Consider the following 27140-nt stretch of genomic DNA (forward strand, 5'->3'; position numbering starts at 1 on the left):
AAGGGAAGGATCTTCAAGTGGGAAAGAAAGTAGAAGTATAAAGAAAGCAACCGAAAGAGCAACCGAAACGAAACAACCCAAAAGAAAGGAAAAAAAGTACGAAAGAAAGAAGGCGGACGAACGAGAACGAACGCGTCAAAGCAACAACATTGACAAACAACCAGACAACGCCACCCCTACTCCACCCCTGCATTGCTGGCCTACTGATCAGGGGCAGGCCTAGACCTCTCGCTCGCCTGCTCGTAGGAAGGAGGAAGCGACGGAGCGACGGGAGCAGGAGCGGCGTCCTCGAACGACATTCCGCTGTCTTGCTCCCTTCCCTCGACGATCATCCTATCCGGAACGATGGGAACGATGGGCGAGGTAAGACCTTCGGTTTGGATGTGGAGAGATGGAGCGGCTGGGATGGCAGAGGCGAATCCAGGAGAGGAGAGAGGAGCGTAGGCGCCTCCGGGCGAGGGAGTGGAGACGATGGAGTCGGGTCCGACGTTGGGAATGGAAGCGGAGTAGGTGGTTCCGGCGTAGCTATCTCGCATCTGAGAGGAAGAAAGAAAGGACAAAGAATCAGCGAGGTGAGAACCGAGGAAGACAAGAACGAAGAACGAAGGCTAAACGACTCACGGATTTGCTTCCGGAACGAGGCTGAAGTCCTCCAGCTCCACCTGAGGAGGATCCGCTGCTGGGACTAGTAATCTGAGAGCCTTGAGGGAAGTATCCGTTGGAGAGGAGAGAGGCTTGAGCATCGGGAGAGAAGGCAGCGTTACCGTCGTAGGCTGAGTGAGGGTAGGCGGACGAAGGACCGCTCGTCGCCGTCGACATGTCTGTTCGAGCAGAGAAAAAATCGAAAGAGAAGAAGAAGATCAGTACAGAGATCTTCTGGGTGGAAGAAACAGGGTTGAACGTACAGGTGTTGCTCCTCGAGATCTGATCCGACGGAACGGCTCTCACTCCCAAAGGCGCGATCTGATCCATGCTCTCCCTTCCAGCAGCCTCCTGGAACTGATAAGGAGTGACCGAAACCAAGTGGGCACCGTGGCCTTGCTCCATATCCCTTCCTGCACCAGCCTCGACCTCCCATCCCTTCCCAGGAGGGTTGGCCGCAGCCGCTCTCTTCTCCTTCGCGGCTCTCTTCTTCCTGCAGCCAAGGATGGTCCACCAGAGACTGAGAAGGACGGCGAGTCCTCCAAGGACACCTCCGACGATGGGACCGATGGGAACGGACTTCTTGGGAGCTTCTTCGGCAGCGACGGTGGTGGTGGATCCGGTTGATTGAGACGTCGCGGCGGAGGTGGTGGCCGACGAGGAGCCTTGGGTTGAAGAGACGGTCCCTTCGTTGGCGACGGCGAGGGCTTTGGAGTAGATCCAGTAGGAGTCAGTGATGTCGAGGTAGGCCCACCTGAACAAAGAACGAAAGGAAGGGGACGAGAAAGTCAGGTCCGGGTTCAAATCGAGACGAAGAAAACGAACGACGAACTTGGGAATGAGAGCCGTCAAAGCTGAGAGGCTTCCGTACGTGACTTGGGCGGGAAGAGCAGCGATGGTGATGTGAGTTTGAGAGCAGGTGTTGTTGGTGTAGACCTCACTGAGAATGGGAGGAAAGAACCGAGGAAAACGAGTGAGTTCCGTTCTTTGAGAACGACGATCGACGCGACGAGAAAAAAAAGACTCACGTCCAAGGAGCTCCGTGAGTCTCGAGATCGTGCTGGCAGTCGACGCAAGCAGCAGCGAGGGAAGCGGCGACCTGTAAAGAGAAACGGGCAATTGGAAGAGAGAAAGTCAGCGCCAGGCGATCGCTCGAACCTTCACCCCTTCGCTCGAGACAAGATCGAGAAACGACGCGATGTCCCTGAAAGCTTCACTGAACTCACAGTGCTGCATGAGCAGACATCATCGTAGGGAGCGACGTATCTGTAGAGTAGAAAGACAGGAAACGAAGAGAAGGCCCAGGGAAGGTTTCGAACGAGGTCAGCCCTCGGTTTCATCGTCCTTGCTCTCGGTTGCCGCCTGAGAAACGAAAAACTCACTGGTACCCAACGCCGAGCGCTGGCAGTTCATAGACAGGCTGACAGGCTCTGACGAGCTCTGCGAACATTTGGCTGGAGGACGAAAGGAAAAAAAGAAGAGGGATCAGCGTTCATTTCGCAGAGGATCGTTTCGTGGATCGATGGAGGGAGAGGAGGAAAGGGCGAGAACGGGGAGGGGGCTCGGCTCCGTCCTTCGTCGTTCGTTTCTTCTCGACCACCTGGATCGAGGTGAAGGATAGGACGAGGAAGGCCCTCTGAGATGACCGCTTCCCATCCGAGCACAGGAAGGGGCAGAAAAGAAGGAAGGAAAGAGCATGAAAGGTGGGAATTCGCTCCGAGACCCCCCAGGAGGAAAACGCCTCTTCTCTCTTTTCCTCCTTCCTTTCCTCCTTCTTCCACCCGCCCCTCCTCCCATACACCAACTCAGCACACAGACGAGAAGATAGACATACCAAGGATCCTCTCCACTGGCTGCGTTCCACCACTTGATGTTCCCCGTGCATTTCCCTGCATCAGCTCCTTTGACGCTTCCGACGAGGGCTGAAAGTCCTCCTACTGCCATCACCAACGCGAGAGATGCTGTTGAGCGCATCGTTTGTATCTGAGAGTTTGTGTTTTGGGAGTGAAGGTTGAGAGAGGGGAGTAGAGAGAGTTGGTAGGAGTTGAGTGAAAGTGGGAGGTGAGGGTTGAAGGAAAGTGGGAGGAGAGGGTTGGGGAGGGATCCGAGGAAGCACTTCGATCGAAGGAAGAGGCCCAAGCGTTTTTGACTCCCTTCTGAGATCCATGAAGGAGGGGAAGGGGCTCGCCCGTGCACAGCTGCTACCTGCTGAGAGACATGGGGCAGGTTCGGAACAGAGTCAGCGGAGTTCAAAACCCTGGAGACGGTCGAGAACGGGCAGAAGGGAGAACGGACTCACCTCGCGTCGTCCTTGTTTCGTTCCTTTCCCTTGCTTCTTCCCTCTTGAAACCAAATGATGTTCTGATAAGGGATGATGCGAGTCGTTAGGAAAAGGTAAGCTAAAGATGGGGTATGTAGGAAGACCGATGTTCCGGGTATGGGTGGGTGCGAACGAGAAGGAGAGAGACAGGAAGCAAGAGCGAGAAACGAGAGAGGGAGAAAACGATTCCAAGAAGAACGAGGCAGAACGAAAGAGTATTAGAATGATAAGTAATAGGAGAGACGATGCGTGAAGTGCAGTTCGTGTATGTGTGCGATCAAAAAAAGAGAGAGGAAAAAGAGAGAGGGGGGGGGGGGGGGGGGGGGGGGGGGGGGGGGGGGATCACGATGTTGGAGAGTGACCGGGGCTGTTCGATTGCTGTAGAGATCAAGGTTTGGAAGAGGAGGTCAGTGAAAATTCTCGGGAAACGAAGGTAGGTACGGCACTAACGTGTGGGCCTGGTCGAGGAGAAAGAGGGAGTCCAGCGGAGACAGCAGGGCGAGTATCTGTGAGCAAAACGAAAGGTCGAAGTCAGTCCGAGTCTCCCCTCCTTCTCGCCTCGAGCAAAAGCAGGAAAAACTCACAAGTCAGCTCCGTTCCACCCATAAACTCCGCAGGTATGGTCAAACCTGTAGCAGGAGGAGTCATCCTGATGGTTGGATCGTTGTCTCGATCTCGAAAGTTGCCCGTCGACGACGAAGGGTGTTCCTCACCCTGCGACGCGTCGTCGTCCGTTGCTGAGTCGTCGATGCTCCCTTCTTCGTCGACGTTGGTTTCCGGATCGACAGCTGCAAGGCAAAACATATCCGAAGTGAGCTAAGGGAGAAAGAAGACAACGTGACGTGGGCGGTGGGAGAGGGACGACTCACGAGACAACTTTCGTCCTCCCAGACCGAGGAGCGTTTCCGTTCCCAAGAACGAGACTGAGTTCCGTTTCGACTGTTTTCGATCGAGCTCTCCGGCTTCGTCGACTTCAGAGGTAGCTTGATCTTCATCTCCGACTGAGACGTCGTCGAAGACGTTTTGGAAGCTGAAGCAGAACAACGGAGTCAGCTCGAGACTCGTCTTGTCGAGCGGAAAAGCAAGACTCACTGGAGGACCAGCTCGGAGAAGACCCCAGCGGGGATACCAAGGGTGGGAGAGAAGACGATGCCGACCTGAGAACGAACAAGACGTCAGCGAGGGAGATTGAGGAGGACGAGAAGGACGAGACTTGGAACACTCACATTCCTCAGCGTCATCTTGTTCGTCGCAGCGTTCTCGACGATGAGAATCAGATGAGCCGTCAAAGCTCGAAGAAGGCTGTAGTTGGGTAGAGGAAGCTCTCCAACGAGGTGTCGAAGTTCCTTGACGCGTTCGTCCGAGTCGACGAGGTCTGCGAAGGGAGAGAGAAGAGAGCGAAAGTCAGCGTTTGAACTTCGTTCTGTAGACTGCAAACAGAGGCTCACCGATGACGGCCAGGAAGCGCATGTGAAGCTCTCGAGTAAGAAGACTCGTCGTGAGCTCTCGAAGGAATCCCTGGGAAAATCGAACGAAGAAAGGGAGGGTCAGCGTTGAAGCTCGAACGGAAACGAAACTCGGCGCGTCCGACTCACCTTCAAAACACCACAAATCGCATGAGGATCCCACGTCTCTCCTTCCTTCAACAGATCAATATCTCCCTCTGCATCACAGGAAATCAAACCGAGTCAGCGGAACGCTTCGAAACTCTCGAACGACCACACTCTTCGTCCCTTCGAGACTCACCATTGTTGAACCGATCCCTCAACCCTTTGATCACCGCCGAGCTTCCACTGAGCCTGTAAATCCCCTCCTCCAGCTCCGCATGCTTCGCCTCGAGGTACTCGATACACCGATACACCACCGCGGGGAGTTCAGCGATCTTGGCGACTCCGAGGGACTCAGAGAGAGGAACTCCAAAGACGGGACGGGATTGAGGGAGAGGGTTCGCTGAAGCTGACCCGGCTGTGAGAAGAAGTCAGAGTAACGCAAAAGAGAACATAAGAAGTCAGTGAAGTTCTTAGAAGCCTCGCCGCTCGAGCTCGAACGCATCGTCGACTCCAACGAAAAAGACTCGTCGGACTCACCCATCTTCCCAAACCCGAACCCCCACCTCCCACTCTTCGCCTTCCGATCCCTCTCGGGCACCTCATCCTTCGCTCCAAACTTGAACCCAGCCGGAATCGGTGCTCCTCCTTGCGGTCCCGAGATCTTGCTCGCCTGGATCCTCTCGGTCGGACCGACGACCTTGTCTGGCGACACCGCTCCGTTCCTCTCCTCCGGGATCGAGTTGGACGACATCGACGGACTCCCGCCTTGTTTCTGCTGATGAGCGTACGGGGGGATGGTGGAGAGGGAGAGGTTCGAGTTCTTGCCGTTGCTGCTGGGACCGAGACGCGACGGAGGCATGGCGGATTGACGGTGCTGCTGCTGGGTTGAGAGTCGAGCTGGGACTCCTGAGGAGGAGGACGAAGGAGGAGCGGATTCGTCGACGTCGGCGTACTGACCAACCATCTCGGAGCTGGAAGGGACGTGACGAGGTCCTCCTCCTCGACTGGCCTGTTCGAGGTTGGGAAGCGATCCCGACGAGGCGATGTCGTGAAGAGTCGAGGCTGAGCCTGCTTTGGGGTTGTGCTGCTGCTGCTGACGACGAAGGTGTTCGTTCCGAGGGGAGTCGAGGACTCTGAAGGGAGAGGAGGAAGAGGTGGCGTCGATGAGAGAGACCGCGACTGAAGCGAATTTGGGACTGCTTTCCTCCTGAGAGAGTTTCGAGAGAGGTTGGGCTGAGCCGATGACGATGTCGTCCTTGGAGAGTTTCCGAATCGAGGGTTTCCGTCCCGAAGCGCTGTTGCTGTTGTAGGAGGCGACGACGGATTGGATGCTTGAGCTCGTGGAGGATCGAGGGAGGAGAGGTGGTGGTGGAGAGGTCGCTCCTCCTGCTCGGTTGGCTGGCGAGCTGGCTCGAGTGTACTTTCCGGTGGTGTAGAGAACGAGGATGTCGACCCACTGAAGAAGAAAGAACGGCGAGAAAAGGGATCAGCAAAGAAAGACGCGTCGAAGAGAAGTGAGTTCGAGTCGACTCACCTCGTCCCTCTCCTCGTCCGTTTCCGCACAAAGAACATGCCTCGTCCCCTTTCCTCCGTTCGTCAGAGCCTCGATGATGAGGAAAGCATGTCGTTGATGAGGATCTCCTCCGTCGGCAGCTTCCTTGCTTCGTCCAATCTGAGCTCCAGCCAGAGGGATCGATCCGATGTGAGTTCCTCCCTTCTGCAACACCGACCGAAGCAAAGGAAAACCAGGTCAGCTTCGTCTTTTTTTCACGTAGAAGAACTCGATAGGTCAGCACTCACCCCATCAAAGTAGTCCATCACCGGTCTCCCCAGTCCTCCGAGGGCGAAAAACCTCTTCTTCCAACCTCCGAACTTCTGTCCTCGCTTGAGCAGCATCCCTTCCTTGGTGATGATCTGCTGAGCTGCAATCTCGTTAGGAACGACTCCGGTACTGAGAAACCAGCAGAAGTCGTCCTTCTCGGGCAGAGTGGCTTCGAGGATCGAGTTGAGGTAGGTTTCGAGGAGTTTCTGAACGAACGAAGAGGCGAAACGAAAAGGTCAGCTTCTTCTTTGCCTCCCTCCCCTTCCTCGTCCTTCCCCTTCCCCTCCCACCCAACCCAAATCCACTGAAACTCACCTTCCTCTGATCCAACTTGCCCATCGCCACATCCTTCCAAGCCTTCGCTTCAGGCAAGCTCACAATCCCTCTCTGCTTCGCCTCCTTCCTCCCAATCTTCCCTCTCACACTCCCGTCCAAAGCCAGGAAATCGCTAAACAGCTTGTCGACCTTCCAGTGGGACGACGGAACCTGTCTTCCCGTCGACGCAGGAGGAGTGATGGTGACGGCGATTCGGAAGCGGATGACTTCGCGGTTCGAGTCGTTGGTGACGACGGCACACGAGTGGATGGAGAGGGAGGTGAAAGGGAGAGCGGCGGATTGGAGGAGAGGGCCTCGAGATTGGGGGGCTTGGATGGGTTGGGATTGATGGTAGGGGGTGGGAGCGGTGGGTTGCTGCTGTTGTTGCTGAGGAGGAGGTCCTCGAGGAGTAAGAGGAGGAGGAGGGCTCGTTGGGAGATGATCTGACGAAGGACCTCGGGGAGTAGAAGGAGGTTGAGCACCTCCTGGACCGAATGCGGCGTAGACTGGTGAACGAGGAGGTTGAGGAGGCTGGTACATCGGGTAGCCGGGCTGCTGCTGCTGTTGCTGAGGAGGAGGCTGGAATGGACGCGATGAGGAGTTTCCTTGGTGCTGATGTTGCTGTCCTTGGTGGTTCTGCTGCTGCTGCTGGTACTGCTGCTGAGCGTAGGCTTGTTGTTGCTGCTGCTGAGAAGGGTGGTACTGAGGCTGCTGCTGCTGTTGTTGTTGACCCTGGAACGACTGAGGACCTTGGTGCTGCTGCTGCCGTTGACGAGGATCCTCTTCTCGATACTGCAAAGGACCTGGACCTCGAGCCTGAGCATCCCTCATCGAAGAGTGCCCCGAAGGCGAGTAGAGAGGAGTAGTCGAGATGGGTTGAGAAGGAGGAGCCATCCTCGAAGGGTTGGGCGTCCTCGCGTCGTCCTCCTCTTTTTGCTCGTTCGGATACACCTCCTGACCCACCCTAGCTCCCTTCTCCGTCGTCGCGCCCAACCCAGCAGCTCTCAACGCCGCCTGTTGCTGCTTCTGGAGCTCCCTCCCATCCTTGCTTGGAGCTCTCGGCTCAGGCTCCTCGTCGTCGTCCTCTCGACCTGCAACGTCGACGATCGCTCCTCCCTCCTCGTTCTTGGACCTCGATCCTCCTGGCGTGACGTTCGGGGAGTTGGAGTGTTGGAAGAAGGGTGACATGGGAGTGAGCTGAGGAAGGGTAGAAGTTGTTGAAGCTGAAGGGGAGGGAGTGGTCGAGAGGCCTGGGACTTGAGAGGAAGGAGTGGTCGGAGGGTTGGTTGGGACGGAGGAGCGACGCCGAGGAACGATGGAAGGGACCGCGGACGACGAAGACGACGACGAGCCTGGGGAGGAGACCGAAAGGACGTAGGCTGGCGAGGGTGGTTTCGAAGGAGTGTCCGTGATGACGGGCGAAGGAGCGAGGGAGGGAGCGACGGCCTCCTCTGGAAGAGGCGACGAGACCGTCTTCGGGGAGTCTCCCAGGCTTGCGAGGTACTGAGAGATCTCTGGAGGGAACTCGAGCGTGCTCTCTGCAACCTGCTGCCTCCTGCTCTGTTTCGGTTCTCCCAACGACTGTCCTGGAGCGAACGAGCTCGGCGGGGGTCCTCCTCGAGCTGGTGTCGACGACGAGGTCGAAGGAAAGGTGAAGGAGTTGACCGAAGCAAAGTTTGGGTCTGAGGCGTTGGGAGGACTGGAAGGAGCTGATACCGAAGTGGCGGTGGTAGGAGATGGAGGAGGAGGAGGACGTTGGTTGAGTCGAAGAGGAGCTGTAGGTCCAGGTGAGAAGGTCGAGGAGGAAGGGAGGGGAGTTGTCGAAGGAGCTCGTTGCGAGTTGGGCATGGGATGAGGAGATGGAGGTGGGGAGGGTTGGCTGATAGGATCGTTCTTGAAGTTGATAGACGTAGGAGTGGTAGGTTTGGTTACGCTGCTGATGGATTGGCGAGGCGGATCCTCGAGCTGTTGCTTCCTCTCGTCCGACCTGACCTCGTCCGGAGGGACTCTCGGTGAGGACGACGAGCTGCTTCCTCCTGCTCCTTCCCCGAACCTCTCCTTGTCCTTCCTCCCCGACGAAGCTCCCGAAACCGACCTCGACCCATCTCCTTCGCTGTTCTGCCTCTTCCCAACTCCAGGGTAAGCCAGGAGCGTCGACGTCCCTCCGGAGAAGCTCCTGGGAGGACGAGATCCTCCGTTCGAAGCCGACGACGACTCTGCGAGACCTAGCCCGATGGCTGATGCTGAGCCTGACATGGCGCTGATGGGTCCTGGGGATCCTCCTCGAGACGAGCGAGTGGACGAGAGAGCTCTGTCTCGCTCCGAGCGGTAACGAGCTGCATCCGCTCGATGAGTGTCGGCCTTGTCTCTCAGATTCTGTACCATCTTCCAGAGACCATCTAAACGAGCCAAGATAGGTATCAGCCTTGATCTCAAGAGAGAAACAAAGAAGAAGACGTACCGTTCTCCTCTAGAAGTTTGTTCCTCTGAGCGACGACTTGTTCGAGGGCTGCTAAGGGGTCTCCTTCCGCTCCGGCGAGAGCTCCTTCGACGGAGATGGGGACCTTTTGAGTGAACGCGACGGTGGATTGACTCCGCGAGATTCCAGAAGAGGAGGAGGAAGGGGCTGGTCCGGTCGTCATGGGTTTGGAGGAAGATGGTTGAGGAGGAGGGTTGGAGGAGGGAGTCGAAGGAGGGGAGGAGGATCGAAGGGGCGAAGGACGTGAGGTTGAAGAGGACGAGGAAGGAGTAGAGAGAAGGGAGAAGGATTCTACGGAGAAGAAGACGCGTTGGTGGAGAGGAGAAGAAGAAAGTCAGCTTCGAGTCCACTTGGTGATGAAGGGAGCTCGAGCTTCGACAGGAAGGCAGGGAGGAGGAAGGGAGAGGAGAGGGGGTTGCTCTCTCTCTCCTTCGACGCAGCTCTCTCTCACATCTCTACACTCGCATCTCAGTATATACACAAGAGGAGAAGAGCCATGGACTCACCGCTTCTCTTCTGAGGTGTTGCTTGCTGCTGATGTTGTACGGCTGCTGCCATCGTCGTCCTTCTCTCGTCGAAAGATCGTCCGACCTCAATTCCCAACTCTAAAGAGCTTGGTTCGTACGAGATGAGGAGCTGTAAGAAAGATAACAGAGTCAGCCGCAGCTCCTACTGCATCCCTTGTATCCTTCGTTGCCTCCTCAAAAGATCGAGAGGAAGGGAGAGAAGGAACGCACCGAAGGGGAGGAAGGAGAAGGAGAGAGAGGGGGTCGTTCGGGTTTCGTCTCGAGCGTTTCGTCGAAGTTTGGGAGGAAGCTTTTCGAAAGCGTGGATGGGAGAGTATCGAGTCGTGAAGGAAGAAGGGGTCGTCGACGTGTGAAAGAAAAGGGAAGAAACCCTTGGAGAAGGAGGGGTCGTTGGGGTTGGAGAGAAAGAGGTCTCTTCAGCCGGATCGACGCTTCCCTTCCTTGCGTCGCGTCGCCGCTTCTAAATCGATTTTTGTCAACAAGCCAAAAAGAAAGGATGAGAGGAAAAGTCCGTCGTTCTCGCTGAGAGAAGGTAGCTTTGGGTCGTAAAAAGTATCAAGATCAAAAACAGCTAAAGAAAACCCAAGGAAAACAACGAGCGAAATCTAGTCTACTTTCTCCTCCTCTTCCCTCCTCCAGCAGCTCCCGACTTCTCTCCTCCTCCGTTCGATCCCTCCCCTCCTCCTCCTCCTCCACCACCACCCATCTTCCTCTTGACCGATTTGACCAGGTCCTGAAGATCCACCTCTCCCGCTCCTCCTCCAGAGTTCTTGGCCTTCTGCCTCGTCTCCTCCTTCCTCGCTCCCTCCCTCCCTTGCTCCTCTCGCAGACGAGATCGCTCCGAGAGAAGTTTGGACATCGACTTGGTCTTCTTGAAGCTGAGTGAAAACAAACGCAAGTGAAAGAAGGCGGCGCGGGTCAGTACGGATTGAGGAACGAAAAAAGGAGCTCGAAAAAAGAAAGACGCGTCGAAACGAAAACGAAAAACTCACTGAGGATTACTCGGATCGATAGCGAACCTATGATCCTCGTTCAACTTCTTGCTGAACCTCTCGTCCTTCACATCGATCTCGAACCCTTGATCTCCCAACTCTACGTCCCTCTCCTTCTCCTCCTTCAGCTTGCCCCCGTGAGGTCCTCTCTTCCTCTTCTTCTTCCCGCCAGCGTTCTTCTCGTCCTTGATGATATCCGTCATCGAGAAATGCTTCGAGTCGTCGATGGCCAGAGCGTTGGGAGTAGGGAGGGTGAGGAGGTCCAGGAGAGCAGCTTCCTTCTTGTCGTCCGCCGAGGGTTCCTTCGTCGATTTCGATTTGGAGGATTTGGAAGATTTGGAGGAAGGAGGGAGGACGGTAGGCGTTTCGTCGTCCGAGTCCTGTTCGTCCACCTTCCCGAAGAAGTCGTCCTCCCCCTTGGACACACTCCCCTTCTTCTTCTCCTCCTTCGGATCCTTGGGCTTCCCAAACTTCTCCTCCCGAATCTCCTTCCGGATCCTCTTCTTCTCCTTCATCTTCCTCTTGTACGCCTCCAATGTCGTCTCCTCCGTCTCCTCCTCCTCCCCGAACGTATCCCTCTCCATCAACCCAGGAGCGAACGTGATCTCCATGTCCTCGGCTCCCTCGACAGCGTCCGAATCGTCCTCGTCGTCCGCTCCGTGAGCCTTCCCGCCGAAGCCGTCGGCGACTCCGTCGTCTCGTCGAGAGGACATGGTTCCGAGGTCGCCCATGAGGAGTTTACGGAGGCGGACTCGAGATTCTTCTCCTTCGGATTCGGATCCAGAGGCGAGGAAGGCGGAGAAGTCTTGTTCGTCGATTTCCTTGCGGGAGAGTTTTCGACGGGTGACCTTGGTTCGGGAGGGAGCGTCGGCGTCCCAGGTGAGTTTGACGGAGGAGTGACGGAGGGCCTGTAGAACCAAAACGACGGGGGAAGAGAGTCAGTCAACAAGTGAGAGGGAAAGGCGAGCGAAGGACGCGTCGAACGACTACTCACGTCGGTGACGAAGTCGAGACCCTTGTAGAGAGCGGGAGCTTCAGTGGCTTCATCCCTAAGAGTTTAAAAAGACATAGGGCGAAGAGTCAGTATTTCTGAACTTTAGGGAAGGGGCAGAGACGAATCGAAGCTCACCTGAACTCCTGGTCGAACTCCATCTCCTCAGGGACGAATCGAAGATCGAAGACGTTGGCGGTCCTCTCGAACTCGGTTCCTTCGCATTCACCGTGGATGTAGGAAGCTGCTGAGACCGAGGAGAAGGTGGCGACGGCGTAGTAGTATCTGTGAGGAGGAACAGGCAGACGCGGTCAGCTCGACGCGTCGATTCGGATCCGCCGAGTTGAGAAACCAGAAGAAGAAAGGCTAGGCTCACCGAAGTCTCTCCAACTGGTACTTCCTCAACCTATCCATATCCACATCCTCTCCCTTATCCTCCTCAACCAGAGATTCGTCGTCGCTCTCCTCCTCGTCCTCCCCGTCCTCCTCTCCCTCCCCACCCTCAGATCCCTCGTCCTCCGACATCCCCTCGTACTTGGGCTCCTCCTCCTCCTCTTCCTCATCGTCAGACCCAGCCTCCCTTCCCTTTACAAACACCTCTCGAGGAGGTCCCTCCTGCTCCTCCCTCTCCATCCTCTTCTTTCCGAACTCGGAAGGGTAAACCCTGACGCTCACAACCTCTCCCCTCCCACTGCTCCCACCCTTTCCTTCGCTCCCTTGCTCCAGCACGCTCGAGAAGATCTTGAAAAGATCCGTAGCGAAGACGTGGTCCCAATCGAGGTTGACGACCGCGAGTCGAGTGGTGTGAACGTCCGTCGTGGGTTCTCGTTCCTCCTGCTCCTCATCCGATCCGTTCTCGTACGCGAGAGCTTGCTCCTCGAGTCGTCGAAGAGCAGCTGGATCCGTCTCTTCCATCGGAACGTTGTCCTCGTCGAGATCGATCTCGAGGTCGGAGAGATCGTCAGACATGCCTCGAGTGGCTCGAGAACGAGACTTCTTCTTCTTCTTGTCGCCTCCGAGCTCGATGAACTCCTCCTCCTCCTCGTCGCTGTCGTCGTCGGCTTGAGCAGCATCGTCGCTGTCGTCCTCATCTCCCGAGGATTCGAGAAGACCTTCTCCTCGAGCGTAATCGACGAAGGCGGGTTCCTCGTCGTCTCCGGCGGTGGGTTGGGTGGAGGAGGAAGGGGATCCGATTCGGTAGAACTTTCGAAGTTGGTCTCGATCTTGGTTGGCTGAAACGGCTCGTCCGTACTTGTCGGTTTTGGCTGAAAGAAAGAACGAAGGAAGAAAGAAGTCAGTTCGAGTCGGTCGAGGGGAAGGAGGAGGTGAAGTGGAGGAAGGAGGAGCGAAGAAGAGCTCAAGCTCAACAAAGCTTTTCCTCCCACGCCTGAGAGCTCGTGAAGAAGCCAGAGATCTGTCTGGAATGTACAGAAGCCATCTCACACTGATCGAAGGCCTCTACCAAAGGGAAGCCAGCTCTGTTGAGCTCCAACGCTCCCTCGTTGGAGGTGAGCTCAAACCTTTCCTTCCTCCTCCCCCGAGCTCTCCATCCTCCCACCCAGCTTCCGCAAGCTTTAAGCTCCACCTCGACTGCTCCTTCGATCCCCAGACCTCGTCCCAGCCCACGTAGGACTCGAGAGAATGGAAACCACCGAAGCAAGAAGGAAAGAATCGAGCTCACCTTTCTTTCCAGGACCCTTCTCCTTCGCAAAGACTCCTCCCTCGTCGAGGACGCTCTTGAACCTGTCGTCGAGCTCGACCTTGAGAGCCTTCTCCTTGGTCCTCCTGAAACGGGGATCCGTGTGAAGTGTAGCGAATCGAGAGTCCTTAGGAGGCATGGTGGGGGTGAAAGTTGGGAGGGAAGGGCAGGGCCAGGTGAGAGGTCCAAATTCGAGGAGAGAAACAGCCGTAGAAGGTTGAGGCAGGATCTGGCGGGGAAAAGTTTGCTCGAAACTGAAATGGAAAGTTGAGAGAAGAAGCACCAGCTGAGTTGTCCCTAGTTCTCTTGAGCGAAAATTTGGCTGCCGGGGCGTCGCAGCTTGCCCTCCTGAGTTTCGACGCAAGGAAGTGAGCTCGACGCTCCTTCCCTCCAAACCATGAGGATCTCTTCTTCCTTCCTTTCTTCCCTTCACCACCTTCTTCGACTCTCTTCTCATCTACCTTCGCGGACTTCAAAACTGTTGCTCCTCCTTGAGGGCTAACACGATCACGCTTCATCAAGGGCTGAACGAACCCCTCTCCTCGGAACTTCTTCCCTTGTCAACGAGAGCGGCCCTAATCGACGGGCTGCAACGGCGAGGCTGACCTCTTCCGCCTCTGACCACCCACCACCACTATCTTCTTCTCCTTCCTTTAATAACTTCAACCTCGCTCGGAGCGAAGTAACAGGTTCACTTCGTCTCGCTTCAAGGCGACTTCCCCCTCCTCCTCCCTCCCCGTCTCAAAGCTGGATTCTTCGACCACGCTCCCTGGACCGCCTCTCATCCTTCTTCTAATTACCATCACGGAGGACTGGATCCTCCCGTCTCCTCTACTCATCTTTAGCACTCAGAACCAGGTGTCGAGCTCGAGAGGGATGAACGCCAACGAAGGAGGAACGCGATTCTCCCTCGCCCGATCCTTCCTGCTCCCCTCCCTCGTCCCTTCGTCGCTCCTCGCCATGATCATTCCTCGAGCTCTCTTTTTCATTCTCTTCATCTCTTCCACCTACCTCGCCGTTCTTCGATTCATCTGGAGGGGAAGAGGAAACGAACGTGGAACCACATGGGCCGGGTTCGTTCTCGAGCTCACATCTCTCTTCCGTCCCTCCCTCGCTCGTCCACTGACCATCATCCCTCTCTCTTCCACTTCCATCTCATAGACCTCTCGGAGCTCTCCTCTACCTTCCAGCCGTCGTCCTCGTATCCTCCATCTTCTCTCCCATCCTCACCTTCGCTCTCCCTCCCGTCCAGCCAAACTCTGCCTTTCCAACTCCACATCCCTCCCTCGGACTCGCCATCTCCTCCCAAATCTTCCTCATCACCGCCACCTTCCGAATTCACCTCTTCCTCGTTCGACTGGTCTTCCCTCCCTCCACTGGATCCATCGCAGGCTCGGGATCGAGGCTTTACGTCCCTCTCGTCGTGCTCGGATGCGTCTCCATCGGCGTCGATCTCGTTTGGCGCGTCGGATTCGTCTTTGGGCAGCTCAGAGGAGAGTCAGGTCTCGACGGAACGAGCGGAGGAACTGGTCGAACGGCTCAGAGCGTCGCATTCGTGGCTGCGATGGCTCTCCGAGGGTTGGTCTTGGTGATGTGCTCGATTTGCGTTGTCGTTGAGATGTGGATGTCGGAGAGAGAGAATTTGGAGGATGGAGACGACGAGGAGAATTACAAGACGTTGGAATGGGGAGTCCTTCTCGGTAACTCTTTCGGACTCGGTGAGTTTGTACGAGAGTAGGCGAGAGGTCGACGCGTCGAGCTGACCTTCCTCTTTCTTTTGTCTTTCCAGGAATCGTCGTCGCTTCTCTGATCATCCCTCTCTTTTCTGAGAGTCCGCTAGGCCATATCGTACTCTCTCTTCAGACGGTGAGTTCCCTTCTCGTATCTCTCTTTCTGAAGTCGCTTAACCTTCCCTCTTCTTCGTTCAGGGCTCCTACCTCTTCTCCATCTCTTACGCCATCGTCACTCTACCTCTCCCTCGCACCTCTTCGGTCTCCTCCTCTATCTCCTCGGAATCGCAACATTCCGCGCCCAATTCCTTCACCTCGTCCCAAAAGCGCCTTCCGACGACTAAGATCACTCCTCCCACTCCTCACCTCGTCTCACCTCCTCATTCGCTCGCTTCAATCCACCTCTCGAGACCACCTTCTCCCTTCCTCGTTGCCGGTGATATCCAGGGACCTTTCATCTACCAATATCGAACGGGAGGACTAGGACGAACCAAGGAGCAGCCGAAGTCGCGTCGATGGAAGTCAGCCGCCCTTCGAATGGGAGACGTTTTCTCCTCGATGTTGTCTTGGACGCCGAGGGAGTCAGACGCGTTGCCTATGCAGGATAGACGAGTCGACCCGGATCTCGAGGGCGAGTTCAGACAGCAGAGCGTTGATGAGTGGGAGGAACGAATGGACGCGTTGACGATGGAGAGAGCCGCCTTCGTCGCCTTCCCGAGACCTTCGACGGCCTGGATGGAGCCCAGGATTCCGCCGAGGAGGAAGGTCGCCCCTCGAGAGCCCGTCAGAAGAGAAATTTTGATTGGGTCGAGGTCGATCGGAGCTGGGATGCTTGGGTTGAGGGGAGGAAACCTCGAGGACGCGACGCTACTTGATTCGGAGATTCTCATCGACCGACCTCCCTCCATCTACACCCCAGACAAGTCTGTCAAAGCCTACGCTCTCGAATCCCTCTTCCTCGCCGACCCTGACGCTTCGACTCCTCCTCCCGACAGCACGGTCGGAACACGAGCCTCCTCTCCGACTTCCTACTTCATCCAACCTTCCTCCCAGCCAACCTCTCGATACCCTCCATCTATCAGCAACCCAATCAACCCTCACATCAATCGTATGCCAGTTTTTCCTCGATCTTCCATCACCAACCGAGTGTCCTCTTCCCGTCCTCCTCTCCCGCCTCCCTCCAACCCACTCCCTCCTCTCCCCTTTCCAGCAACGCAGTCAAACTACCCCTACGCCTACCAACCCTCTCCTATCACCTCCTGGGGATCCCATCCCGACGGGTACACCTTCATCCTCCATGCGAAAACCCTCGACGCTTCAGCCGGTCCCTCGAACACGAACGCGTCGACTCCCGCCGCGTCCACCCTCCTCGACGCTTCCACCTTCCCCGAACCACCCTTCCCTTCCTCGCCCCACAACCTCGATCATCGCACCTCCAACTCCAACTCGGCTCACGAACAAGAACTAGACGAGGACGCAACCTCGTTGGAATCATACCTCCCTCAAATCCCTCCTCTCACTCACAAGTCGCCGAGGAGCACGCCGCGATTCGAGGAGCTCAAGCTTGGCGGAAGAGGAGTCGGAGGGATGATGTGGGTTGACTCGAACGGGATGGCGGGAGGGACGGAGTCAAGTAGCACCAGTAGAAGAGGGACGGCGAGCTCGTCGAGGACGGACGGTTCTGGTTTGAACGCTGAGTACGAGGCTCTTGAGGCGTATACGGAGGGAAGGTCTTGGGCGAAGTGAGTCGAGCATCATCATATGTACACACTCTCTCATTTCTTGGCTCTCCTGTAGACCCAGGTTTCCAAACGATCCTTCGATTTCTCTCTCCCTCTCGTTCTCGACGCGTCAGAGCTGGACTCCCCTCTCTCCTTTGGTTTCGATTTTTCTTGGCTGTAACTCGTATCACCCTTTGAACCATGTGTACACCTGTCTATAAAGATCAACTTTCTTTGTAAATCTGCGGAGGAATGGAGGAAACGAAGCCTTGACGACCGAAACCTCCACTCGCTCGAAAATCGTCGAGCTCACCAAACTCTCGACCTTCACCCCCTTCCCTCCTCCCTCCTTCACCCCAAATCATGTCTGAACTCGCTCAACTCCTGGAACTTGGTCAGTTCATCTTCCTTTACCTCCCAGTTCAAAGTTCGACTGAGAAAAGCTGACTTTGAGCTCTCTATTCCAGTTCCCTTCCTTCGAGACGCAAACCCCCAAGCTCGACAGCTCGCTCTCTCCCACCTCCTCGGCCACACCGTCAAGACCTCCCCTCACCGCTCCGCCCTCTTCTTCCCCTCTGGACTCGCTGGAACCTCCGCTCCTGCTGAACCCAAGGAGGGAGAGGAGGCTGCTCCTGCTTCGTCTGGGAGTCCGATTTGGAGTTTGAAGCTGCTCTGTCGAGATCAACCTTTGATCGCTCACGATGCCTTCTCAGCCCTCGTCAACATGGGAGACTCTGCTATGGTCCAGAAGGAGCTCGGAGACGATGATTTCTTGGTCTTCCTCGTTTCCTACATCATCGTACGTCCTTCCGCTCAGATATATCGGAGTTTGGTCAGCGTCCAAAAAAGAGTCGAGCTCACCTTTCCCTTCCTTCCCTTCGTTTCCATCCCTTTCCTTGTTTCCTTCAGAACCCCACCTCCGTCCTCTCCTCGCTAGCCTCCATGCTCCTCTCCAACCTCACCTCTTCCCTTCCCCTCACCAAATCCCTCTCAACCCTCCTCATCCCTTACCTTCCTCTCCTCCCCGACCCAAAATCGAAGCCTGCTCAACTTCAGACCTACTACCTCCCCTCGTCGAGATGCGCCTCGGCTACACCACCTGGAAACCTTCCCCGAGGAGACGAGGAGGTCACCGTCGAGTTTGTGCCGGCGCTGAGTCTGTTGGTCGAGGCATTCGTGCAGGGAGGAGGAGTTGACGGAGTGAAGGAGAGTGAGGATGGAGAGCAAAAGGAGGTTGGTGCTAGGAAGGGAGATGTTCATTTCCTGGCCACTGTCTTCTCCAACTTGTCTGTTGTGAGTCTACACTATCTTCCCATCATAGTTTGAACCTCAGAACTGTGCGCTAGCGCTTAAGACCTGTTCGTCTGACTCTCGTCTTCGTTCGTCCAACAGCTTCCTCCCATCCGACAAGCTCTCCTTTCCCCAGCTCTCGACTACCCCAAGCACCCTCTTTCCAAGATCGAACCTCTCCCCGACCTCCTCCTTACCGAGTCTCTTCTCAGCAAACTCCTCATCTTCACCGAGCACAAGGATACCATTCGACGAGGAGGAGTTTTGAGCACTTTGAAGTGAGCTTCGAGTCGTTCCTCTTATCTCCTCTGGCAGAGAACTGATCTCGTTCATCTCTTCTTTCCTACTTTCAGACACATCGCTCTCTCTTCTCAAACTCACCCTATCCTCCTCGCCTCGGAAGGTTAGCTCTCGTCTCCCTCTTCTTCGAAACAGTTGCTCGACGCGTCGCTGACCTCCTCTCATTCCCTAAACCCAACCAGACGTCACCGTCTCCGTCCCTCACCTCTCCGAGAACCCCCTGCCGACAGACGGAACCAAGCCTACCAAGACCAAGGTCCGAGGAGTCGACGTCCTGCCTAAGGTTCTCGGTCCTTTGATGGGAGGAGAGGAGATTGACCTCGACGTTCGTCCCTCTCTCTTGCTCTTTGCGTCGATTCAAACTGACCTTGGGTTTCTTTTTTCTGTACCATGACGCTCTACAGGAGATGGAGCTTCTCCCCGTATCTCTCCAGTTCCTTCCTCCCACGAAGGAACGAGAGCGAGACCCAATTCTTCGATTGACCTGCGTTGAGATCTTGCTTCTTCTCGCAACGAGTACGTTCCCTCTCCTCTCCCCTCTTCTCGTCCGTTCTTCAACTGACACCCATCCTTTTGATCTACAGCTCTCCGAGGTCGACAACAGCTCCGAGCTCGAGGAGCATACACCGTCATCAAGTTCGCTCACAAGGTCGAGGTGGACAACAACGTTCGTTCCCTTCCCTCTCTTTCACTTCCTTCGAAGAGGACCTAGCTGATCTTCATTTACGTCGAACCTCTCACAGAACGCCGAGCAAATGCACCGACTCGTCAACCTGCTCCAGCGAGACGAGGGACCTGAAACGAAGATCGAGGAGCTGGGTCCTGAGGACGAGAGCGACGATGAGGAGGAGGAGGGGATCGTTGAGGTGTAGATTCGACTGATAGATCTAGACTGATGCTTTCATCGGAAATCTATTCAAGCGATAGGGATCAAACGAAAACCTACCCTTCGCGGCCGCTTTGTCTGCTCACGACGCGGTACGACGGTTCGACTCGCGAGCTCGGACCATTGACTCTAACGATAGTGAAGTTATGCGAGTGCTTATAGCTCCTCGCCAAAATAAAGGCCTTGACGACTGTACTGAAGTAAAGGGGGGAGCTTTCCATCGAAGGCACGGAGATACGAGTCGTTTCATCTCGACTTTATCAAAGGGAACCTCGACGCGTCGGCCCCTGTCCTTCGACTTCGCCTCTCACTTCCTCTCCTCCTTCCCTCTGAGTGAGAAGAGAGACTGACATGTTAAGAAGAGTACAAAGCTGATCTGGAATGGGACTGAAGGAGTCTCTCATCAACCACATCAGTCTTCACTTCTCACTTCCAAACCAAAACAAACCCAACTCAAATCTCAAACACCAACCTCACCCAAACCAAACCCAAACCAACCCACAAAGATGTTCTCCTCCTCCTCAACCAACTCTCCTCTCTCCTCTTACCCCTTCTCCTCCTCTCCCTTCATGGTCCTCGGATCGTCCTCCTCCATCAATTCCATCAACCGAACCTCTCCTCCCAACTTCGTCGCCCGTCTCATCATCTCCTCGACCTCCAAACGATCCAAGGACTCCGCCATCCCCAAGCAACCCATTTCTCCTAGCAAGCCATCAAAGAAGGAACTGAAGGAGAGGGCGGCGAAGAGGGAGAGGAGGAGCGTGACGATCTCGTCGGTGGAGGATTTGGAGGGGATGAGGGGAGGGTTCTGGGAGGACGCTGCCAAGGAGGCTGGATTCTAAATCAGTAGATTCGGACCGTAGTGCTACTTTACGACTGAAACGAACCCTCTCTTGATGATCTTCTCGCTCTATCTCGCTAAAAACGAAAGAAACCCAACACGACGCGTCGAACATCTTCCGAAGCAGATCCCGACGCCTCGTCCCTCTCTTTCATTCGAGTGTCTCTAACGTGAATTTATCGTCCTAAGCAGCACTGAGTCGCATCGAACCGAAACCAGAAGCAGCCGAGATGGAATCAGACGGTTCACCCTCCTCTCTTCGTCCCCCGCAACCGCTCTGCCCTCACTGACCGTCTGAAACGATAGACGGTAGTTTGTAGACGTCTGACATGGACTTGAATTTACTAGCAACTAGTTTGGAACGGCTGGAAGGAACCGAACGGAGACCGAGGCTTCGCTTCGAGCTCGAGTCGAGACGCGTCTTTTTCCTCTCCCGTCTCTCTCTCTCCTTCTTCGTCTCTTCCCCATCTCCCATCTCCTCTCCCCTGTCCAAGACGCCCAAGTTGAAGCAAGCAAAGCCTTCGAATTTCTTTGTAACCTATTACTAAAAAACCTACAGATGCCTTCCCTCTCCTCCCGGTCTCTTCCCCTCCCTGTCCACCGAACTCTCCAACCCCTCCGGAATGACCTGGTTCTTCGCCGGCACCAGCAAGACCCCCCTCAGCCTGTCCGCCAGCACGCTCTTCTTCCAAGCCTTCTTCTTGGCCTTCAGCTCCGACTTCGAAGGACCCCACTTCTCCCTCTTCTCCCTCTTCTTCCTCTCCTCGTAGTCGTGCTGCCTGTCCACCCACATCTCGGCGTACCTCCTCTCGGCCGTCAACGTCACCTCCGCCAGCGACATGACCCTTCCAATCCTGGGCTCCTCTCCCTTCCTGACCCTCTTCTCCCTCTCGAAGTGGTTGTCGACGGCGGTGTTGACGAACTCGACCTTCTCGAGCGCCTCCCTCCTCTTCCTCTCCTCGTGTCGAAGAGCCATCTTGTTGCTTCCGTAGTAGTTGGAGAGTTCGTTGGAGACGAAGAACTCCATCGGGAGGGTAGGATCCAGCGAGGGAGCCATGGCTTCGGCTCTCGAAACGGCGGTCTTCTTGGTCCACTCCTCTCGAGCGAGTCGGTTCTGGACGATCTTGTCGTTCCACATGGCTTGACGTTCCTTCATCTCCTCAGGGGTGAAGGCCGCGTCGAGGTCGGAGGGAGCGAGTTTGGTTGGGAGGAGGAGTTCGGGGATGGTGGTGGACTCGAGGTCGGTAGGTTGGGAGGAGGGGAGGATGGAGTAGGCGGCGGCGGAGGTGATGGAGTCGAGGTAGGCGTTGGGGAGGAGGGGATCGTGGTAGCGGAGGGCAGGACCGAGTCCTTCGAGTGCTGGTGGCTCCCAGGTTCGGGCGAGAGCGATGGAGGCGGGGGTGGCGAGACTCGAGGGAGCGACGGATTCTGGAGAGGAGAGGAGGGAAGAGGGAGGGAACGGAAGTCAGATCGCGTCTCGAGTCGATTCGTTCTTGCTCAGTAACTGTGCGAGAGGCCATTCCAGAGGAAAGAAGAGAGGCTCGAGGTCTCTCGTAATCGTTCCCTCTCTACTCTCTTCGAGCCTGTTCCGACCTGTCTTCCTTCATCTCGTCTCGACTCGTCTCGTCTCCTCGACCCTCCCTCCAACGTCCTCCTCCCTCCCAGCCCACACCACCTCCTCCTCTTCCATCCCCCCACTCCATCTCACCCCAACACCCAAACTCAGCACAAAAACTCGACTCACCCGTAACCTTCTTCCTCGCCGTAACCTTCTCGAACGGCACGTTCACGTCGATCCTCAACCTAGGGTCCATCGGCGGCGACGTCTCGGTCGCGTATCGTTCCCAGGTGTAGAGTCTCGGCTCCATCCTGTCGTCGCCTCTTCGGACGTGCGTCTCGTCGAGGGTCCACTCCCAAGGGTTCTTTCCGCCGTGGCGCTCGTGTCGAAGGATCCGAGAGTGGGAGGAGGGGACGACGATGTTTCGTTCCTCGAGTTTGAGGGCGAAGATCCTGGGGAGAGGGAAGGGAGGAAGAGGAAAGAGGAAAAGAGAGAGTTAGCTTGAGTGAGAGAATGAATGAGAGGTAGGACGTTGAAGCGAAAGTTGAGGGGAAGGAGGAAGGGAAACCAAAGTCGTCGAGCTCGCAACGAAAAGTCAAAACGTCTCTCCTTCCCCCTTCCTTCCCTCTCGCTATCCTTTCCTCCTGCTCCTTCTCTCCCTCCAGAATCAATTCTAAAATGAACTCACTGCTTAGGTAAAGCCTTCTCCCTCTCTTTTGTCCAAAGCTTCTGCTCCTTGAGACTGTCGACGACGGCTTTGGTAGGGATGAGGAGCTGAACGTTGGACCAAGGGAGTACGATCGGGATGTCCCTCGTTCCGACCTCCTGGAAGGTTCCGATGGGACGAGACGACTTGTTTCGATCCTTTGGGATGGGAGAACCTTGCTCGAACTGGGAAGGAGAGTGAAAAAAGAAAGAAAGAGAGGGAGAGAGTCAGGGATCGAAGGGAAGGAAGGAAGGAGAAAGTCGAGCTCGAGGTCGTTTCGACCTCCTACACCGTCGCTGCTTTGCAAGATCTCGTCTACGAGATTGCCACCGAGCTGTACCTCCAGACTACGCCCTCTTGCTAGAACTCAACCCAAGAAAGAAAGGAAAACGACGACTCACTGTGACCTTTTCGAGCGAGACGGTGTTCCTCGTTGGATCGACGGTCGAGACCTCCCAGACCTGGTAGAGATTCGGATTGGCGTTCTGAGGCTTGACCCACTTTGAATCCATGGGTACGACTCCTCCTGGGATGATCCTGACCATGTCCTTGGGACGCAAGTTGACGAAGATGGTTCGGTCGTCGAACTTGATCAGAGGGTACCGAAGTTCCCAGAATCGATACTTCCCGTGGGTAGGGAGAGGAGCGATAGGAGCGGGCTGAGGGAAAGAGGGGGAGTATAGAGTCAGTTTGATGCTTATTATATGTATACTGCAGTTGAGCTCACCTTTTGACGATACGGGAGAGGCGCTCCAGCGAGGTGAGGGAACTGATCCTTGAGCGTTTTGGTTGCTTCCCTCAGGACTCTCTGCTGGATGCGTTTCTTGATTGCTGGATCCTCTTCTCCTTTGCCGATATCCCTGAGGACGGGGTGACTTGCAAAGATGGGGACTGCGACCTTGTTGTAACCCTTGTTCCTCTTGTAGATGGCTCGGGCAGCGACCGCTGAACGAAAGGCGGAGAGTCCAACGGAAGCGAGGAAGCGCTGAGGGCTGAGAGGTCGAGGAGTGGTAGGAGGAGCAGCTCGAGCTAGTCGACCGGACATCGTAGAGAGGCGTCGGAAGCGAGCGAGGGAAGGAGGAGAGGAGAGGGATAGGAAGGGAGAGAGGGGAGGAAGGGAAGGAGAAGGAGAAGGAGAAGGAGAAGGGAAGGTCAAAGTGGTTGAAGCTCAAAATCGAGGAGGGTCTTGAATTCACACTCCCTTCCCTCTCGTTTCCCTTCCAACACCCATCAAAGAGGATATACACTTCCCTTCCTCTCCTTCCCTCTTCTGCCCATCTATATCTATCAACCCTCGGAACCAAATTCAGGAGCGAGAGAAAGAATCGCAGCCTCGTCTCGGTGAGTTCGCAAGGAGCACGATCCCGTTCCCTCCCTCCCTTTGACCTCTCACTCACTTCTTCTTCGTTTCGCTTCCTTGGCTTTATGTAGATTGATACCCACCTCCTCCCTCCACTCTCCTTCCTCCTCGCCTTCGTTCTATGGCCGCTCCTCCTCCTTCTCTCGAGGGAGAGGATTTCTCGTCACCTCGCCTTCCTCCCGCCTTCGCAGCAGCACCTCCTCCGCCCGACCCTGCGTCCGTTCGCTCTCTCGCCATAGCCAAACTCAAAAGGGCAGCTTCCTTACCGAGAATGAAGAACGGTCGTCGACCTGGAACTCCTACCATCGTACCGCTCGAACAACTCTCTTCGCCCGAGTCTCAGCTTCCAGTCGAAGGAGGAGGAGGAGGAGGAACGGCCCCGACGGACTGGTTTGAACCTGGAGGACGAAACTCGATAGGACCTCCTCCCATCTTCGACGACGAACACCATCTCACTTCAGCAGCACCACCTTTACCTACAGCAGCAGCAGAGGACCGAGGAAGACCCGACCTTTCAGCCTCGAGCTCAACCTCCTCCTCCGCTTCCACCTCCCTCTTTCGCTCAGCCTCAGTATCCACTCAGCAGCAACAACCTCGCTTCCAACTTCCTTCTCTACAACACATCCAGTCCCGTCATCTCCTCCAACGATCCAACTCGGCAGCAGCGAGGATGATGGCTATGAGCAAGCTCACGGGCGAACCCATGGTCCACCCTCCTCCTCCTCCGGCTCTCGCTCCTCCTACCATCACCACCTTCCCACCTTCACCTCGCAAGACCACCGAGAACGAGGAGGAGGAGGAGGACACCGATCTGGGGATGTCGTCGACAGATGGGAGACCTAGGTTGAGGAGAAGTCACACTGTTGGAGGAGGAGATGGAGTCGAGAGGAGGAGCGTTGTTGGGAGGAGAATGATGATGCGGCTGGGAAACAGAGTCGCTAGTCCAAGTCCTAGTCCTCAGAGTACGAGTCCTAGCAGGACTACGACGGGAGGAGGGAGCTTGCAGACGTCTCCTCGAGGGATGCCGGCTAGTCTCATCGCTCCAGCCGACGTCGCAAGCAGGAGCTCGAGTCCCTCGTCGTCGTCACTCGGCAGAGCAGCAGCACCAGTCGAGCCAGAGGTTCAGCAGGAGGAGGATCAGCAGGAACTCGTTGGAGAGGATCAGCAGCCCGAGGAAGCAGAAGACGTCGTCGAGGAGCAGTTCGCAGACGAGGAAGCACAGGAAGCGACGTACCCTCACGAGAACAACGTCAACTCTTCGATCCCCGTATCAGCCAACACCTTTGGACATCCTCGAACCCCTCTCGAACCCCTCGAGTCCACCAGCGTCGAGGAAGACGAGGAATCTACTCCTCAGGCCGACGAATCTCACTTCCAACCTCCTCCTTCTTCCCACCTCGACTCCCAAACCGACGAAACCGAGGAACTCCTCCCACTCCCCGCCTCTCCCACTACTCGTCACGCCCACTTCCTCCCCTCTCCTCCTCGTCGAGACTCCTTCTCCAACGAACCTCGACTCTCTCGAGCCTCCTCGATCTCCACTTCCACCCACTCGGTTCCCTCAACGACGGATCACGGCCTCCTTGGACCTGGAGACAACACCGACTCGTTCGAGTTTGCAGCTCATCTCAGGAGGACCAACTCTGGACGAACCGTCAGGAGCATCAGTCCTTTCCCTCCAGGACACCCGAGCAGATCATCGACGGAGGAACAGAGAGCAACACCTCCTCCTCTCCCTTCCTCCCCTCCTCTCTTCGCACGAGGACCAGACGCGCTCGGTCTTGCTCCTCATTCTTCGCTCTCCTCCTTCCCTCACCCTCCTTCCTCCGAAGACCACCCTAACGACGACCTCGAACCCGCCTCCCCTTCGTCGATCTACGGAACTCCTCCTCGACAAAACGCTTCCCTCGACACTTCGTCCGTCTCGACGCCCAGTCAGAGTCAGTTCTCGGAAGCTTCCACAGCCAGTCCGGGATCGATCCCGATCCTCCCACCTTCGGATGAGGGTCACGGAGGAGGAAGGTCTTTTGCTCCTTTCGCAGCAGGAGGAGGAGAGAGAGGCTACAGCACGTCGAGTTTCCCGGCGAGCGTGTCTGGAGGAGAGATGCTGGGGCGGGCGACGAGCGAGTGGGGTCATGAATCGGTTGGGAGGGTGGCTTCTGGGGTGGAGGAGGTGGAGACGGTTACGCTCGTCCATGAGGATGGAGGGGAGCGAGAGGAGGAAGGAGAGGGTGAGGAGAGTGAGTCTTTGTTTTCCTTCGTTTCGATCAGGGACGCGACTCTCGCTGACTTCCTCGCCCTCTGGCTCCATTCTTTTGCAGCTCCTCTTCCACCTCAACAAGAGTTTGCTCCCCGTGTCGTTCAGCCCGAGCCTACAACGCCCACGAGAGCGACTGCTGCTCAATCGTACCAAGCCGAGGTCGAGCAGCACGCGTCGGAGAACGAGAACGCTTCGACGAGCTCGGATCTGTCGAGGAGGACGACCCCTCCTTCTCAACCTCAGGTTGCTGGATTGTTGGGAATCGATGTGCCGAGGCCGGACGAAAGGACGAGTGTGATGAGGTTCGTCTTCGTTTCCTCCTCCTCTTTTCGACTCTCTCTCTCACTCACTTTGAAACTGACCGAAGCTTCGCTCCTTTCCTTTTGCAGCTGGGAAGAAGTCGGCGGTCTCGAAGATCGAGAAGTTCCCGTCGACGGGAAGTACCAGAAGAAGTCGGACTCGCTCGCAGGGAAACTCGAACGTCTCGTCGCCAAAGGTCGAGGACGATCCGGATCCACAAGCCATTCCAGCTCTCCCATCCTTCCGACCTCCACCTCCAGTCGAACCAGCTTCAGCAACAAGACCAGTCCCGTTCAGATGACGCGGGAACTCTCGATGCCAGGGCAAGGTCGATCTCTCTCGAAGACGACGTCGAGATCGTCCGGTTCGTCGGCGGAGATGCGACGACGAGGAAGCGCTGCGAGTGGAGGAGGACCTTCAGCTTTCCCCGAAGGAGGAATTGACTATTCGAAGCATGGACGAGGAAGTTCCCAGTCGTCCATCACCAACTTCGCTCCTCCTTCCCCAGCCGTCTTCGCCTCTTCGCCTGGAGGACCTCCCTCCCCTCTCCCTCCCGCCAACTCCGCCGATCCCAAGTACCAGGACGCCAAACTCATGCCCTTCCCAGGAATCGTCCGACTCGAGCAGGAGAGGAACAAGAAACGAGGAGCCAGCATCAGTGCCGGATCAGCCCAACCCGAATCGGAACACTCTCGACAACCTCCTCCCGATCCTCTGGGTCTCGCCTCAGCCGCTCCCTCCTTCTCCACCTCCGCCTTCAGCTCCCCAGCACCAGGAAGCGAGCTCTCTCCCAGCGGTCAGCAATCCTACTTCGACCTTCCTCCTCGAGCACCGTCGCCGACAGCAGCTGG

At 56.2% G+C, this 27140-nt stretch overlaps 7 protein-coding genes across 7 annotated transcripts; 2 read left to right on the forward strand and 5 right to left on the reverse strand.

Moving 5' to 3' along the window:
* Nucleotides 1-48: 48 nt before the first annotated feature.
* BDY24DRAFT_3303 (uncharacterized protein) lies at nt 49-3006 on the reverse strand. Its single transcript, XM_076637117.1, has 9 exons — nt 2942-3006; nt 2477-2847; nt 2025-2096; nt 1869-1908; nt 1671-1741; nt 1475-1582; nt 906-1396; nt 622-821; nt 49-536 (listed from the first exon to the last, which is right to left on the reverse strand). Exons 2-9 carry the CDS (start codon nt 2614-2616, stop codon nt 201-203), a joined length of 1458 nt encoding a protein of 485 aa, XP_076501083.1. The 5' UTR covers nt 2617-2847; nt 2942-3006; the 3' UTR covers nt 49-200.
* A 298-nt stretch (nt 3007-3304) lies between these two features.
* Nucleotides 3305-9686, reverse strand: BDY24DRAFT_411045 (uncharacterized protein; the record flags this gene model as incomplete). Its single annotated transcript, XM_076642881.1, has 15 exons — nt 3305-3340; nt 3413-3468; nt 3547-3750; nt 3832-3992; nt 4055-4119; nt 4189-4337; nt 4411-4480; nt 4558-4625; nt 4709-4927; nt 5050-5968; nt 6047-6229; nt 6313-6540; nt 6650-9048; nt 9111-9419; nt 9635-9686. The coding sequence occupies 15 exons, from the start codon at nt 9684-9686 to the stop codon at nt 3305-3307; spliced, it is 5118 nt and encodes a 1705-aa protein (XP_076501084.1).
* Nucleotides 9687-10227: 541 nt separating this feature from the next.
* Nucleotides 10228-13484, reverse strand: ESF1 (pre-rRNA-processing protein ESF1). The gene is made up of 6 exons (XM_076638286.1): nt 13320-13484; nt 12015-12903; nt 11777-11923; nt 11642-11696; nt 10648-11555; nt 10228-10533 (listed from the first exon to the last, which is right to left on the reverse strand). Exons 1-6 carry the CDS (start codon nt 13474-13476, stop codon nt 10266-10268), a joined length of 2424 nt encoding a protein of 807 aa, XP_076501085.1. The 5' UTR covers nt 13477-13484; the 3' UTR covers nt 10228-10265.
* Nucleotides 13485-15799: 2315 nt separating this feature from the next.
* BDY24DRAFT_373358 (uncharacterized protein) lies at nt 15800-16981 on the forward strand (the record flags this gene model as incomplete). Its single annotated transcript, XM_076638287.1, has 1 exon — nt 15800-16981. The coding sequence occupies one exon, from the start codon at nt 15803-15805 to the stop codon at nt 16811-16813; it is 1011 nt and encodes a 336-aa protein (XP_076501086.1). The 3' UTR covers nt 16814-16981.
* A 136-nt stretch (nt 16982-17117) lies between these two features.
* BDY24DRAFT_373360 (protein HGH1) lies at nt 17118-19311 on the forward strand. Its single transcript, XM_076638288.1, has 9 exons — nt 17118-17182; nt 17256-17587; nt 17698-18081; nt 18181-18356; nt 18432-18481; nt 18561-18703; nt 18783-18894; nt 18963-19045; nt 19122-19311. Exons 1-9 carry the CDS (start codon nt 17152-17154, stop codon nt 19248-19250), a joined length of 1440 nt encoding a protein of 479 aa, XP_076501087.1. The 5' UTR covers nt 17118-17151; the 3' UTR covers nt 19251-19311.
* Nucleotides 19312-20355: 1044 nt separating this feature from the next.
* On the reverse strand, nt 20356-23532 carry BDY24DRAFT_373362 (uncharacterized protein). Its single transcript, XM_076638289.1, has 5 exons — nt 23097-23532; nt 22771-23028; nt 22352-22554; nt 21850-22115; nt 20356-21533 (listed from the first exon to the last, which is right to left on the reverse strand). Exons 1-5 carry the CDS (start codon nt 23412-23414, stop codon nt 20659-20661), a joined length of 1920 nt encoding a protein of 639 aa, XP_076501088.1. The 5' UTR covers nt 23415-23532; the 3' UTR covers nt 20356-20658.
* A 69-nt stretch (nt 23533-23601) lies between these two features.
* Nucleotides 23602-24101, reverse strand: BDY24DRAFT_373364 (uncharacterized protein). Its single transcript, XM_076638290.1, has 2 exons — nt 23801-24101; nt 23602-23710 (listed from the first exon to the last, which is right to left on the reverse strand). The coding sequence occupies exons 1-2, from the start codon at nt 24033-24035 to the stop codon at nt 23676-23678; spliced, it is 270 nt and encodes an 89-aa protein (XP_076501089.1). The 5' UTR covers nt 24036-24101; the 3' UTR covers nt 23602-23675.
* Nucleotides 24102-27140: the final 3039 nt, after the last annotated feature.

This window comes from Mrakia frigida (genome assembly GCF_051309035.1).
Source record: "Mrakia frigida strain ATCC 22029 unplaced genomic scaffold BDY24scaffold_1, whole genome shotgun sequence".
Taxonomy (NCBI): Eukaryota; Fungi; Basidiomycota; class Tremellomycetes; order Cystofilobasidiales; family Mrakiaceae; genus Mrakia; species Mrakia frigida.